The sequence below is a fragment of the Sorex araneus genome, chromosome 3 (genome assembly GCF_027595985.1).
Source record: "Sorex araneus isolate mSorAra2 chromosome 3, mSorAra2.pri, whole genome shotgun sequence".
Taxonomy (NCBI): Eukaryota; Metazoa; Chordata; class Mammalia; order Eulipotyphla; family Soricidae; genus Sorex; species Sorex araneus.
In genome coordinates, this window is record NC_073304.1 from 196,165,377 (window position 1) to 196,181,477 (window position 16,101).

The 16,101-nt window shown below is 58.1% G+C and overlaps 1 protein-coding gene across 6 annotated transcripts in view; it reads right to left on the reverse strand.

Annotated features, from left to right (window-relative positions):
• The window catches only part of LOC101554098 (kinase suppressor of Ras 1), a 157,300-nt gene that overhangs the window by 38,278 nt on the left and 102,921 nt on the right, over nt 1–16,101 (reverse strand). For all 6 annotated transcript variants that reach the window (XM_055133176.1, XM_055133179.1, XM_055133177.1 and 3 more), the window contains exon 3: nt 1,686–1,833. In XM_055133176.1, coding sequence (XP_054989151.1) covers nt 1,686–1,833 — 148 coding nt within the window. The remainder of the gene's footprint in view (nt 1–1,685; nt 1,834–16,101) is intronic.

Below are 16,101 nucleotides of genomic sequence, written 5' to 3' on the forward strand. Positions count from 1 at the left end.
AGGCCTGACCACAGCTCGCTTCACCCTCCGAGAGCTGAGCTGTCCTAGCTGCACTGACAGACAAAGCGAGGCAGGCGGGCGAAGGAAAGGACCAGGCTCCCCCCGGCTCTTGTGCGCACGTACAGTGGGCAGAAGCCTGATTTGCACAGCCCACATGCGCAGTCATCAGCCGCTCTTGGCGCGCCTGTCCAGTCAGCTGCCCTGCAGAAGCTGCCTGCAAGGCCTAGGGGACAGGGAGCTCTCGGGGTTCACCCCAGCAGGGGCTGCAGCCTGGCCTGGGAACGTGGCCAGGGCCCTGCTGCAGACACGGGGCCCAAGATGACCCTCATCAGAATGGTCCTGGGAGAGACGCTCCCCCAAGGCCTCTGAGGGTCCTAGGGGAAAAGGCCTTGGGCTCAACCGGTCCAAAGCTCTGCCGTGTGCCAGAGAGGGACACATCAGGCGAGGGACCCAGACGGCTCACCCAGCACTGCCCAGACCTCCACCTCTAAATGACTCCACCCCACCCCCACCTCCCACACACACCTTCGGGGGCTGTTGCTGCCCATGTGCAAGTGCCTGCCCACTGCCCAGTCTTCCTGTCTCAGAGTCGGGAGGGACAGAGAACAGACAGCCTGCTTCACACAGGGGGAGCCACCCCTCGCTGGCTCCCTACAAGGCCTCACAATCCAGGCAGGTGTGTTGACAAGTTCCCCCCCGCCCCCCAAAATCCCTGCTGGGGCTGCCAAGTCCTTTGAAATGTTCACAACCTGGGAATAAGCCAGCCACCATCCAAGACAAAGGTTGTGTGTCCTTGGCAAAGCGTCTGTCCCTCTCTGTTCTCAATCTCTGTATGATGTGGGCACAAGAAAGCTGCCCGCTCCTCGGCTGTGATGTTTTGCGCCGGGCACCAGCGGGGACGCCCCGTGTGCCACTTGCAGCCCCGACAGATGTTCCATCTGCTGGGTATTGTTTGCACAGATCTCTGCATGGGAACCGAGAAGCAATTCAGCCCACTGCTCTCTGGGGAGAAAGACCCAGCAGCATGTCCGACGCCCGGCCTCCCGTAAGCCTTAGGCAGCCGGAGGGAAGCCAGGTGGCTTGGGGCGTTCGAAAACAGGGCTTTTGCCACTCATCAGCTCGTCTCAGAGCCCGGTCGTGTGCCGGGGGAGCACCGAGCGAGGCGTCGGAAGCTGTCTCCCCGGCCAGATTTAGAAAGCCGGCAAAGAATCCCCAAGGACTATGTCCCACTGCCCAGACCCGGCCTGTGGCCACCATGCACACACTCTGCTGAGACACGGTACAAGTTCGCTCATCGCGTTCGGCTCAGGGGAAACCCACCTTAGCCCGCCCGGCCAGTGGAGAGCAGGCGGGTAGAGGGAAGGGGGGTGAGTGAGCTGGGGTCGGGGAAGGGGCTGGCATGCAGGCAGCGGGCAGAGGCCTCGCAGGGCTGACCGACGCCGGGGGAGGGGGAGGAGAAATCGTGTTGCGACCCGGCAGACAGGCCTGGGGTTTGCCACAACAGCTGCAGTGCCCGAAGGGCTGGGACTGGTCGACACAGTCCGAGACCTGGGCGGGGGAGAACCAGGCCCCTCACACACGGTCGCAACCTCAGTGGCCCCCGCCAAGGCCTGGCCTCAGGGCTCAGGGCTGGGGCGAGAGGGCTGGGGCCGGGGGAGGGACGGGGGCCGCAGCGTCCGACCTACCCAAGCCTGTCACCTTCCTCAGGCAGGTGAGGGCCGACTGCAGGCGGCCACACTCCTCAGCGCCGGCCCCGCAGCGCCGCAGCGTCTCCTTCACTTTGGCCTCGTTCATCTCCAGCAGGGCGTCCAGCGTCAGCTGGCCGAGGATCTCCTGGGAAGCAGAGGGACAGGGTGAGCGGGCGGCGGCCCTGGCCTCCTCATCCTCCTCGCTGGGCGGCTCGGCTGAGTGGCAGGGACCAGCTGCGGCCAGGGCCGCCCCCCCCCCAGAAGCCACCACTTGTCTGAGGACACGCAGCCACACCGCCAACGAGCGCCACCTCACAGACAGCAGCTGAGGCGGAGATGCCAGCGCTTGGGGGCGGGGGGGCGGGGGAAAGAACATTCTGGAAAGGCTGCCATGAGGGCTTCCTGCCCCTTTGTTGTTAATCGAATCAGCCATACAATGCTCCCACACCCGTCCCTTCACCAGTGTATTTCCCGCCACCAGGGTCCCTACTTTCCCTCCCGTCACCCCCACCTCCCTGCCTGCCTCTTTGCCCCCCACCTCATTTTGTAATTCTTCTGCACAGAAGAAAGTGTGAAATCGGGGCAATGTTTTTAAACGAGGATTGCTTGAGCAGAAGATGGCTCCTCACAATCTGCAGTGTCTGAATCAGATCAGCGAGAATTCCAGTGAAACTGGCTTCACAAAAGAAGGGGTACAGAGAGCCCCTCGTGAAGCTACAAAAACACTAAGTCAGAGGTTAGGGGCTGGAGCAATAGCACAGCGGGTAGGGCGTTTGCCTTGCACGCCGCCGACCCGGGTTCGATTCCCAGCATCCCATATGGTCCTCTGAGCACCGCCAGGGGTGATTCCTGAGTGCAGAGCCAGGAGTAACCTCTGTGCATTGCCAGGTGTGACCCAAAAAGCAAAAAAAAAAAAAAAAAAAACAGAGGTTAAATATCTGGGAGGGGCGGGCTGGGGCAGAGCTAGCAGTGCTCAGAGACCACGCCTGCTGGGGAGAGGGTTGGCGGGAGCCATACACAGGGCTGGGGTTCAAACCAGGGCCAGCCAGATACATGAGCCTAATTCCTATTCTGTCTCTGCAGCCTATCAGGACTTAAACTCTTTCCACTCTCTACCCCTTTCCCCCTGAAAAATTTTTACACAGTCCCGAGAACACAGGTAATATACAATAGGTCTATCAATAAAACTGTTACTGGCAATAAACCAAATGTTCATTTTAAAACACACTTCTAAGATAATTGGTTGCTTATTTCATAAGTATATTAAGCCATTTACTAGATTGTAACTTTTGATCCATTTAAAACTACAACCTGAGCAGTTTTTTACACACTACTGTTCGTACAGAGACTATTTTCTGGAGAGATAGTATGGTGGGTAGGGCAATTGCTTTGCACGCAGCCAACCCAGGTTTGATCCTCAACATTCCATACAGCCCCCTGGGCACTTCCAGGAGTGATTCTTGAGTCCAGTCCCAGTAGTAAGTCCTGAGCATTGCCAGATGTGGGCCAAAAACAAAAACTTTATTTTTTTTTTTCTTTTTGGGTCACACCCAGTGATGCTCAGGGGTTACTCCTGGCTCTACACTCAGGAATTACTCCTGGCGGTGCCTGGGGGACCATATGGGGTGCCAGGGATCAAACTGGGTGCTGGGGATCGAACCCAGGTCAGCCACGTGCAAGGCAAACGCCCTACCCGCTGTGCTATGGCTTGGGCTCCAAACAAAAAACAATTGATGTGGCATGAAAGTTGGTTTCCATGACTTTTATTAAAATGCACTCACGCTTTGCTTAAGGAGGCCCAGGTTCAATCCCTCACACCACTGGGAGCCACTCCTGACGGTGTGGCCCAAAACTCTTAAAAAAAAAATTCTTTTAAAATTATATAGTTCAGGGGCTGGAGCGATAGCACAGCGGGTAGGGCGTTTGCCTTGCACGTCACTGACCTGGGTTCAATTCCCAGCATCCCATATGGTCCCCTGAACACCGCCAGGAGTAATTCCTGAATGCAGAGCCAGGAGTGACCCTTGTGCATTGCCGGGTGTGACCCCCCTCCAAAATCCAAAAAGCAAAATAAAGTTATAGTTCAAACACATTTTTATGGGGAAAGCTGGAGAGACAATACAAGGATTAAGGAGTCTGCCTTGTACACAGCTGACCCCAGTTCGATCCCCGAGACCTCAGGAGTGATCCCTGAGCACAGAGCCAGTAGTAACCCTGAGCATGGCTTGATGTAGCCCCAAATCAAATGAACAAAAAAAGAAAGAAAGAAAAATGCAGTCTGTCGTTGTTTGGGGGCCACAGCTGGCTGTTCTAAGGAGCTACCCCTGGCGGTGTTTGGGGGGCCACATATGATGCCAGGGACTGCACCAGGGCCAGCGTGTACAAGGCCAGCGCCCTGCCGGCCGTGTGATCTCTCAGGCCCAGAATCCTTTTTTTTTTTTTTTTACAGTGATGACCCCGATTTTAAGACATTGGTGCTATCTTGCCTTGTTTAATTCCTTTGTCAAAACCTGTCACTTGGATCATGCAAGAGCTGGCAAAGGCTGTGAGGCTACATGACCTCCTCAGGTCATGCAGCAGGGGTGGGCAGGGCGGGTGGGAGGCAGGCGACATTTCTGTGACTGCTGGGTTATATGAGGAAGGGGAACTGCCCTAGCAGCCTCATGCCTCATGCAGGACCCACGAAAGCACTGTTTTCTCCAGCGAGCAGCTGCAAGGAAGCCAGACTGTGAGAAAAAGGACTGCCTGACGCTTTGAAGATGGAAGGGGCAGGAGGGTGACAGAGCAACGGGAACCTCAGGTCGAAAGCAGCGAGGAGCCCAGTTTCAGCAACTCCCTAGAACGCCAAGGCGAGGCCTCTTCCCCAGGCTCCCAAGATCTGGCCTGACCGTGACACCTTGGCCAGGGCCTGCAAGATCTGCTGCTGGGATGCCCACAGGGCCTGCCCACACCCCCCACCTGGCCCCCACCGGCCGAATATGTGGGAACAAACGGACACCTAAAACTGTGGCATGACCCGCTCTGGGATCACGACCCTGGTTGTGGTGGGCACTGCAAAAACTTTGGCAACAGCACAAGTTTCTGTAGTCCTTGGCGCCCCACCCATAGGGCACTCATGCTCCACTCAAGGGGCCCAAGGTCAATCCCCAACACCACTGGGAGACAGGAATGATCCCTAGCACAGAGCCAGGAGTAAGAACTGAGCACAGTGGAGGAAGGAAGGGAGGGAGAGAGAGGACTGAAGGGAGGGAGGGACGTAGAAAGGGAAGGAGGGAAGAAGAGAGGAAGGAAGGAAGGAGGGAAGGAGGGAAGAAGAGAGGAAGGAAGAAAGGGAGGGAGAGAGGGAGGGAGGGAAGAAGGAAGGAAGGAAGGAAGGAAGGAAGGAAGGAAGGAAGGAAGGAAGGAAGGAAGGAAGGAAGGAAGGAAGGAAGGAAGGAAGGAGGGAGGGAGGGAGGGAGGGAGGGAGGGAGGAAGGGAGGAAGGAAGGAAAGGAAGGAAGAAGGAGGGGAGGGAGGAAGGAGGGGAGGGAGGGAGGGGGGAGGGCCTTCAGACAGAGCAAATCCTGCACCATTTTTGTATAATGCCTAAACAGAGCAAATTGGGGATCAGCGTCACCACCTGCTGGTGACCTGTGCGGGGGAGCAGCTGCCACCATTCGGGGGCTACTGAGAAGTCCTAGGGCCCCACGTGCCACACTCCTGCTGGAGACAGACCCCAAGTCACCCAAAAGCCAAGGGCAGGCCCCCGGCCCCCGTGCCTGTACGGGGAAGGGGTGACGCCGGGCCCCTGCTGCCTTGGGGAGGGTCCCCGCCCTCTTAGCCTGTTTCTGTCAAAAGAACAAGGAAACCAAGAGGGAAAACCGGAATCCCCAGCCCAGCGCAAGAGATGCCAGGCCCTGACTGCTGGCCCGGGGGCTCCTGGGGGACCCCGGCAGCGGGTCAGGAGGAACACTGGCTCCAGCAATGCGAGGTACGGGGCCTGCAGGGCTCCCCCTGCCCGTGTTCCTGCTCTGCAGCTGCAGGCAGAGATGGGGACCCTGGCGTCTGCACCCCCTCCCCCACCCAACACACAGCAGCTGGTGCCACGGGCCAGGCTGGGCACTGAGCACCAGGCCTTACCGGCAGCCACGGGGCTGCAGGGCAGCTATACTTAGAAGCCTGTGCGGGGCCGGGAGCCATCCGTGCTGCCAGCATTGGTCAGACGGAGCGTGGAAATGCCGGGGCACTGGCGCCAGGACGGGGGCACAGGCGCGGGGCAGGCTGGGCTGAAGGACGGGGCAGTGTGCGAGAATCCGACCCGCGTGTCTGTGTAGCTGCTTGGGGTGACTTCAGGAGCTGCCATCCAGGGTCCACACACAGTCTGTATGTGTGGGGTGGGCAGAGGCGCTCCCAGCTTCTCCAGCAATGAAAGGGCCAGGACCTGGGGGATGCCCCCCAGAAGCCAGGACTGGACACTGAGGAAGAGCCCCAGGGTGGGGATCACGAGTGGGACCCGGACACCCCTCTGAGGGCAGGGCTGGCATGGCAGAGAGATGGGGGGCGGGGGGGAAGGGGGGCGGTGAGCAGGGCGCCTGCACCGTGAATCAGCAAGGGAGCCCCTGGCAGGTGCCTCTCTCTGCTGCTCCCGAGGGCCCAGTCTGGGGTAACGCCCGATGTTCTGGGAGCTGCAGGAAGGGCAGCTGCCCAGGCCATCCCTGGAGGGCCGCACACAGCCTGGGGTACAGGTTTCGCCGTGGCTGGGGTCTGGGTGCAGCCTCTTGACCACAGTGTACCTGGGTCCCCAGATAAAGCCCCGCTCTAGGGAAGCCGGCCACACCCGGGGGACAAAGTCCAGCTCTCTGCTCCACCTGCCAGGCAGCACAAAGGCAGACACAGGCCTGGTCCTGGAACCTGGACCTTGAGCAGTGCCCGCCCCTCCCTGGGCTTCAGGTCCACCGCGGTGAGTGGACCTGGCTGGAGCAGGGCCCCCCTCAGCCCAGACTGCTCACCACCACTCATTGGGTTGGCCAGGGGGCTGGAAGGCACACCGCAGGTAAGGCACTTGCTGTTCACCTGTTCTACCCCGTACAGTCCCTACAGTCCCGCCAGAAGTGACCCCTTAGCACAGAGCCAGGAGTAAGCACTGAGCACCGCCAGGTGTGGCCCAAGCCCCAGCCTCCCCAGAGGACCCCGGAGGTCTCTATCTGGCCTTATACTATCAATCTGAGTGTGGGGGCCGGAGGCCCTGAGCACACAAGGCCCCAGGGCCTTAAGTCTGGCCGGGAAGCCAGGGCAGAAAGAGTCTGAGGATGGACGTCCAGTCCAAAATGTGGGGGGCGGGCAGAGGGGAGCAGGTGGGGAGGGAAACGGGGGACACTGGTGGTGGGAAATGTACACTGGGGACGGGATGGGTGCTGGAACATTGCACGGATGAAACCCAATCAGGATCCGCCTTGTAACTGTGTGTCTCATGGTGACTGCATTAAAACCAAGCACAACCAAACACAAGGTGCGTCTGGGGGCGGCGCTGGCCCAGGCTCCCAACAGGCTGTATTTCCTGTCTGCCGGAGGCCTGGCCCAAGCTCACCGGTGCCCCGAGAGATGAGCTTCCCCACACACTGGCACCCCCCTCTCCCGGCCCATAGGAGAGAGGGCGGGCTGGGCTCCAGGGGTCTGCGGGCTCGGGCCCAAGCACTGGGAGTTTCAGAGGGAAGTTCCAGGGCTGGGCTAGGGAATGGCAACACAGGGGTGCAAGTTAAGAGAGAAGACGAAGGTTCCAGAAAGGGTGAGTGAGGTTTCACTGGGTCTCTCCTGGATGTCTGGCGGTTGGAGCTATGTGGGGTGACAGATCAGCACATGCCACTCCTTAGCATCTGGAGATGGGCGACAAGGCTCAGAGAGGGTAAGTAATTTGCTCAAGGCCACACAGCTGGAGGGCAGGCTGACGCCTGGCCACCTCTACCCGGTCCCTGGCAGCAGGATCAAGCTCACGGGCACCCTAGGTCACAGGGGTCTTTCCCAGCCCAGCTCCTCCCCTGCCACAGGGTTAAAGGCAGCTGTAAGGGCCACCCCTGGAGGGGGGGGAGGGTCTTCGCATCGCAGTCCCTCAGTTCCCCCTGCCTCTAGAGGTGATGGTGGCAGGATGCTTTCCACACTACCTACCCACATCTTCAACTCCCAGGTGCCACCCATACCCCCAGGACAGACCCCAGAGTTGGCCCCTCCCACCCCTACGGACTACTTTGAGGTCACCCCACCCCCAGCCCATTTCTTCCTCCTGTACATCCTGAGGTCCTGGCAAGATTTTCCTGAACAGGCCTGAGTGAATTAAAAAAAAAATTTTTTTTAGGGGTCTGGATAGATAGTACAGCAGTATGTACACTTACAAGTAAGGTGCTTGCCTTGTCAGTGGCCAAGCGGGTTCAATCCCCAGCACCCCAGATGGTCCCCCTAACACTGCCAAGAGTGAGGCCCTGACTGCAGAGCCCGGAGTAAGTCCTAAGTACCACTGAGTGTGTCACACACACACACACACACACACACACACACACACACACATACACACAGAGGTTTATTTTGGGGGTCACACTGTTGGTGCTGAGAGGTTATTTCCCGCTTGATGCTTGGGGGTCACTCACAGCCCTACAAAACAGATCAGTCCTTTGGGCATCTTCCCGGGCTGATGAACGGTTCAAACACCTCAGCCCTGAGGCTGAGGCACCAACTCCACGGCAAGGCACAGCAGTGGACCTGGCTGGCAAGGACCCAGGGGTGGCTCCCAGGTCATCCTCTTAAGCCAGGCTGCATATGTGGGGGCAGGGGATGGCTCAGAGGGCGGGAGTGCCTGCCTGGCACACGGAAGGCCCTGAGTCCAGTCTAGGTTCCCTATGCCCAGGCCCAGCCCCCAGCACTGCTGGATATGTCACTGGTGGCCCCTGGCACTGCTGGGCATGAGTCTCCGGCCAACTACCAGACCAGACCAAGTGCCACTAGGAAAGCATTAAGAAATACATAAATAATAAATATTCTCCCTCTAACCTATAGAGTCTCCTGCCTACACACCAGGCTGTCTTCACTGGGGCCCCTCGGAGGGGGGCCAGTTGAGTTTCCCTTCCCACCCTGAGCAGAGCCCCAGCAGGCAGAGACCTCAGGAACCCAGCCACAGCCATGCTCAAGGCCACTCTCCACACGCTTGGACGAGCCTCACGCATGAAGGAACCGGCAGAGGAACCCAGGTGTGCGGGACCTGGGGCTGAGATCTCCAAGCCTGCTCGGATCAGGACAGGGCCTCCTCCACCCAGATCCCCCATTTTCCAGTAGCTAGGCACTCACACCCAGAAACTGCCCCCGGCGCCATGTAATCCCATCAACAGCCTAGATCCAGAGACTATAAAACAAAGCTCCCGGAAGAGAGCGACGCAGAGTTCCTGTGGCTGCATGACCTCTTATAGTCTATTTCTCCTTCTCGGAGAACCCAGCAAGCTACCGAGAGCATCCTGCCTAAATGGCAGAGCCTGGCAAGCTCCCCGTGGCATATTCGATATGCCAAAAACAGTAACAATGATGGGTCTCATTCCCCTGACTCTGAAAGAACCTCCAATGTTCTGTTGGGAAGGACGAGTAAAGAGAGGCTGCTAAAATCTCAGAGCTAGGACGAATGGAGATGGTACTGGCACCTGCTTGAGCAAATCGATGAACAACGGGATGACAGTGATACAGTGATACAGTGAACCTGTATGAAAACCAGAGGTGACAGGATTGTGCCTGTGGGTTAGTGTCTCTCTCTCTCTCTCTCTCTCTCTCTCTCTCTCTCCCTCTTTCTCTCTCCCTCTCTCTCTCTCCCTCTCTCCTCTCTCTCTCTCCTCTCTCTCTCTCTCTCTCTCTCTCTCCTCTCTCTCTCTCTCTCTCTCTCTCTCTCTCTCTCTCTCTCTCTCTCTCTCTCTCTCACACACACACACACACACATGCACTCACGCACAGACCCCAAACTGTGTTGGCTGGCCTCAACCTCCTGAGGACCTGGCTCAGCGTCTCTCCACTCTGTCCCCGGGATGTAAACAAGCGGGGCGGGGAGCAGACACTGGGGAGCAGTGGTGTAGGACCGGTGGGCCATCCACACAGCTGCAGCACTGGTCTTCTCTGTGCCACCAACATTCCCACCCGCTGCACGAGGACAGACATCCAAGCAATGGGGCCGCCCGTCTCCCTCAGATCACAGGGCAGAGAGGGGAGATGACGGGCCACGCTGGAGGGTTTCTCTGCGCCGTACCTGCGGAAAGGTGGGGCTGGAGCAACGGCACAGCGGGGAGGGCGCTTGCCTTGCACTCAGCTCCCCCGTGGCTGACCTGGGTTCGAGATCTGGCTACACACATGCCAAGCCCCCTGCTGGCTTCTGCCCAGAGATGGGGACCCCTGTAGGAGAGAGCAGACAAATAACCCTGCCCCTGTTCCCTTTGTACCCCATCAGGCCCCCAGTGTGCCGGGCCACTCACTCCCTGCGCCTGTCCCCCCAAGCACTGCCAGGAGTGATGCCTGAGCACAGAGCCAGGATAAACCCTGAGCATAGCCAGGTGTGGCCCCCAAACAACAACAACAAAACCAAAATGGACCAGTGCGAACACCACAACAGAGAAACAATGGAAGAGCAGCAGTAGCTGGGCCAAAGCTGGGGCAGGGGAGGGTTAGCCAGGGCCGCCAGGGCCCTAAGAGCAGCCATCTCTGCTGGCACGAAGGTGGCACAAGGGTGGCAGTGTGGAGGGTTGAGCTTCCACCACCTCACTCCCAGCTCCACCCCCACTGGCACCTGGTGTGGGCAGCAGGTGTGAGGACCAGAAGGGGACAGCGGGAGGAGCAAACCTGCAGGGAGTGAGCTGGCGGGACACAAAGGGAGCAGGGGCGGGGTCGTTTGTCAGCTCTCTCCTACAGGGTCCCCGGCTCCGGGCAGAAGCCAACAGGGGGCTTGGCACGTGCGTCGCCACCCACACCTTCCCCTTCCACCCCTTTCTGATCCACGGAGCAAGACCTCTCAATCCTGCCCATCAGGCCCGGGGCCCTCTGAGGTCCCCTCCCCTCCGCCCTGAGGCACGTCAGCCCCCTCCACTGGGCTGGGTGGGGGCCAAGTGGGCCACAAGGAGAGAGCCCAGCAGTGGGTGCAGGGACGCGGAGCCTGTGGGCAGCGGCCACCTTGCTGACCATCCAGAAGTCGGAGGCCCCTCGGGAGCCCTGCTCTGTAGTTTTCCAGAAACCTGCAATGACACCTGCCCCCAACGGGCCTCACAGAGCCCGAGGAGACAGCAGGACTCAGGCCACAGAGGCCAGCCCGGTGTGGCCTGCTCCTGAGCGCCGAGAGGGAGCAAAGGGAGTTTGGGCGCTTGGGGCAGGGACAGGGAGGAGCGACTCTGCTTCTGCCCAGGTCGAACCACCCAAGGGACCGGAGTGACCATCTGGTCCTTTCACTGAGGAGGAAACTGAGGCCTGGAGAGAGGCGAGGAGACAGGCCTGAGTTATTCGGAAGTGGCTCCAACACTGCCCGACATCTGGACTTACTCCGTCCCTGAGGACACACCGTGTCCCGTGCTGGGCACCCCTGACCCGGATGTAAACCTTTTGTGCCTGCCTTGTTTTCTGAGCTGATCTGAGAGGCAAACCAAAGGCCAGGCTCCCTAGGACTCCCCCCAGGTCGGCCCCGAGAGTTGGATCCAGGTGCCGGCCTGAGGAATGAGGAGCTGGGGCCTGGGGACGAGGCTCCAGGTGGTGGAGTCAGGCTGCCTGGTGTGAGGCCCCAAGTCTGAGCCTAGCACAGTTCACCGCGTGTCCACCCAAAGTACTGCGGGCGTAGTGCTGAGCACTGCCGCTGGCCACAAGCCCCGAGGGAAAGAGACAGAATGTCACGGTGTGCTCGCCCGGGGGCACAGAGCCCAGAAGCAATGGGGCCCTGCGCTCCTGGTCTCCCTGGCGTGGGCAAATCCCCATTATCTTGGACTCAAGAGACCAAGGCGGGCCGCTCCCAGCCATGCCCAGCCCATGCCACGGAGATGGGCCCCTGCACGTTGGGTGAGATGGTGTGTTCTTCTCTCAGTGAAAAGCAGCAGCAACATCCACATCACAGGTCCACCGGGACAGCAGGCCCCAGGGATGGCCCAGACATTCCTACCCAGCTTGGCAGCATGCTTCTGCTCTCACGCCCACGACAATGACAACTCCGGTCATCCCTGCCACTGGCCCAGGCAGACTGCTGGGGGGTGAAAAATGAGGCTGAGACTGATCAAGTTATGCCTTCACAGCATCGCAGGGAGCGCTGGAGCCTCCCGGCTCACCCACATGCCCCACCCCCCTGCTCCGAGCCTGGAGGGGACCCTTTTCTGGTGCTCTGAGCCTGGAGGGGACCCAGCCCTGGTATCTGAAATGGCCCTCAACCCTCTCTGGTTTGGCCTCCCGAGAAAGGCTCTAAGTGCTGCCGTATTTCACTGCATCATTGCCACACAGGTTTTATGCCAATGTTTGTGTTTCGTTGTTGTTGTTGTTTATTGTTGGTTTTTGTTGTTTATTGGTTGGGGGCCACCCCCAGCTGTGTGCAGGGTTTACTCCTGGCTCTGAGTTCAGGGGTCCACTCATGGTGGGGCTCGGGGGACCATATGCAGTGCCAGGAATTAAACCCAGTTGGCAGCATGCAAGGCAAGCGTCTTATCCGCCGGACTATCGCTCTGGTCCCTAAAGTTTCTTGTTTTTCCTCTAATGTGCGGTGGTATTAATTAAAAAGACAACAGGGCATGACAACAACACAGTGGCAATGATGTTGCAGTGGAAGACCAAACGAGCAAGCGCCCAGCTGTACGGCTCCCGTCTTCTGCTCCCTGCAGGAGGCGCGGGCACCCCAGTGTCAACCCTACTCAGACCCCCAGCACGAACAGGCCCCAAGCCCACCCACTCACAGGACCGGGGGTCTGGCCAGACGGGACAAGTGAGGTTCCGGACAAGAGTCCAACAGCTCCCAGGGTGTTTAACTTTCATCTCAGGGAAGCTGGTAAGGAAAGGAAGTCGCTTTCTCCGCCACCCTCCAGATGTGCCAGCCACCCAGCAGAGCTGGGAATCGAGGCCCACCCAGAGTCACCCATTCCGGGGACCCAGGAAAGGCCGCCTGGTCCCACACCCCAGCGCCTACCTCACAGCCCTTGGGCTCAGGCAGCTCCAGGCCTGGCGCTCCTGGCACCTCAGGAGGGGGGATTCCCGGGGCCTGGGCGGCCTTGGGCACAGCCCAGCGCCACAGGCAGTGCATGGCGAGGGGCCTGACCCCAGGGTCCCTACAGCCCCTGGTCTCCGGTGCAGCGTCCTGGGAAAGGACGGGGCGGGGAGAGGAGCTTATGTTTTCATGACAGTAGTGAACAGTCATTGCAGCCAAAAATAGTTCTTGCCTGGGAGCTGGGAGTCAGCACATATCTCCCGGAGCAGGTGCTGGGCCGACAAGGCGGGCTCCGGGCCTGGCTGCAGGGCACCACGCGCCCAGCTGCCCATGACAGCAGGCGGCAGAGGCTCTCCCTGCCTCTCCCCCGCTCCGAAATCTTTCCCTGAGTCAACACGCAGCACTCTCATCTCTTTCCTCCCCGTGAGTCACGGGGGAAGCCCCACCCCCACAAGAACTCTGCCTGTTCCCACTGCCCCCAGCAGCTCTTACACATTCAGTGGTTTGGACACCCACAGCAAGGGCCCTGCCAAATACCAGCTCATAGCCCTGGACCTCACAGCCCGTGGTCCTGGCCCCCAGAAGCAAGTCAACTCAACACTATGCAAATGAAAAGGTAAACACTGTCAAATGGCTGGGGAATTTTGCTTCTCTTTCTTTCTTTGAGCTTTTCTGTGTTCTCAAATTTTCCTACAATGAACACTTATAATTAGACTTAGACAATGCCACACCGAAACAAAATTTGAAAGAAGATACCCAGGCATCTCCAGCAGGAATGTGTAACTGGGGCCCAGCTATGCTATGAGAATCTCGTGTGTGTGTGTGTGTGTGTGTGTGTGTGTGTGTGTGTGTGTGTGCGTGTGTGAGAGAGAGAGAGAGAGAGACAGAGAGAGAGAGAGAGAGAGAGAGAGAGAGAGAGAGAGAGAGAGAGAGAGCGTTTCTAGTCCCGGGTGTGCAGCTGGATGCCCCGGATGTGAATTCTGGCCCCACACTCACCATCTAGGTGACACTGGGTGACAGGTGACACTGTCTCCTGTACACTGCAGAGAAGAGCACAGCCTCTGGCCTACACTGTGTTTTTAAAGGCAACAAGAGCCTTGTAATGATTTAAACAGGGTGCATGGACACAAGAACTTTCCTATCAAATCAGTTTTGGAACAATCTCAGCAGCGAAGGGGGAACTGAACACAGGCGACAGCCCGAGCCCTGTTGGCTCAAGGGGGCTCAGGCATCACGAAGCCAAAGTCCCGCAGGGCAGAGCTACAGGCAAAAGCCTAGCTCAGGTCCAGTGTGTCACCAACTGAAAGCAGAGGCAGTTCCGGAACCACGGGCGGCTGCAGGCCATCAGTGGCTCCCAGAGAGCCTCACAATTCATCCTTTTGTTTGGTTTCTGTCCGTTTGGGAACCGAACCCAGCTATGCTCAGGGCTAGATCCCAGCAGGGCCGAGGGGACCATACATGGTGCTGGATATCCAACCTGGGCTGGCTGCGTGCAAGGCAAACATCTTCCCCAGTGGACTATTTCTATGGCCCTGGCAATTCATCTTTCACTAGTCAGATGACAGGGCTTGAGACACAAGTTCTTTGGGTAATCTCACTGGAATTCAGTCATTCAAAAAGACCTTGTCCTAGATGCCAGGGCAGCAAACAAAACTGCCAGACTCCGCCTGCATGGCGCTTCTAAGCAGGTCCTTTTCTCTAGACCTCAGGGTCCAGAAAAACAAAGAGGACTTCTTCCTATATTTATTTTTACTATTATTATTATTATTATTATTATTATTATTATTATTATTATTATTATTTTAGTTCGGGGCTCATGCCCAGCGGTGGTCAGTGTTTACCCCTGGCTCTGTACTCAGAGATCACTCTTAGCAGGCTCTGGGGACCCTGTGGGGTGCTGGGGGCTGAACTCGGGCCAGCTATGTGCAAGTCAAGTACCCAACCCCCCTGTTCTATCTCTCCAACCCCAGAGGGCCTTGCAGGGCATAAACTCATTGCCCAAACCCAGAACCAGCACAAGGCTAGATAGAACAGCCACGCTCTTTTCGGGTTTCTGGAATCCAGGTGCACTTCCACACTCTCCAGATCAGAAAAGCCCCTTCACCTGCTGGACAGATGACCCCAACTTCCCAGGCCAAGGCTGGACACAGCAGGGGAAAGAGAAGCCACAGGTCGGCCCTCGGCACTGCACCCGCCTCATTCCAGCCCCTCCTCCCGCGGGGCCCTCTGTTTGGCCTCTTGGTTACTTTTTATTTTTATTTTTTGGCTCTTTGGGTCACATCCAGTGATGCTCAGGATTTTTTCCTGGCCCTGCACTCAGGAATTACTCCTGACAGTGCTCAGGGGACCATATGAGATGCCGGGGATCGAACCTGGGATGGCCTCATGCAAGGCAAATGCCCTACTCACTGTACTATTGCTCCAGGCCTGGCATCTTGGTTATTTGTTGCTGTGTTCTTCCCACCACCGATAAACCCCCCAGAGCAGGACGCTGTTTTGCCCATCATTTAATCTCCTGTGATCATTAATCTGGGGCCCTGACACAAGATATGTGACTGATGGATGTAGGATGAATGAACGTAAAGGGAAGAAGAGGAAGGGGTGGGGAGGGGAGCGGCACAGAGATGAAGGATTCGGATGATTGCACCATCCTCCAAACAGTCCCGACCAAGCTAACCTGGGTACAATGTCAGGTGAGAAGGCCAAGCGTGGTCAGGGAAGGAAGTCAGCCTTGGGGGTAATAAGAAGGTGAGTTTGAACCCTGACAGGGCTATGAGCTCTCTCTGTGGTGCTAAAAAGTGGACTGGCCTCTGGGCTCAATTGCTGAGACAGGTTCATACCCTCCCATCCCCCCAGAGAAAAGATCCAACAGGATGATCCACAAACACTGTCCTTGGGGCTAGAGAGGGAGCACAGAGGGTACCGTGCTTGCCTTGCATGTGGTCAACCTGGGCTGACCCCCCGGCACCCTGGGCCCGACTAGGAGCCATCCCTGGGCACAGCCGGTCTGGTCCCAAACAAGAGAAAATAAAACAACAACGAAAGCTTTCTGTAGTTTGTCTTTTCCTTCCTGTGCCCAACTTCACCTCCTGCCGAGTTGGTGACACAGGCACTCGGACCCACCCACAGGGCCTCAGCTCCCCGTCCCAACTGGGAAGGAGTCTGTGGTCCAAGCACGCTGGTCCCGAGAGCCAGTAGCAGAAGCCTCAGTTTCGTTGTTTTTCTTTCTTTCTGTTTTGGGTCACACCCGGCAGTG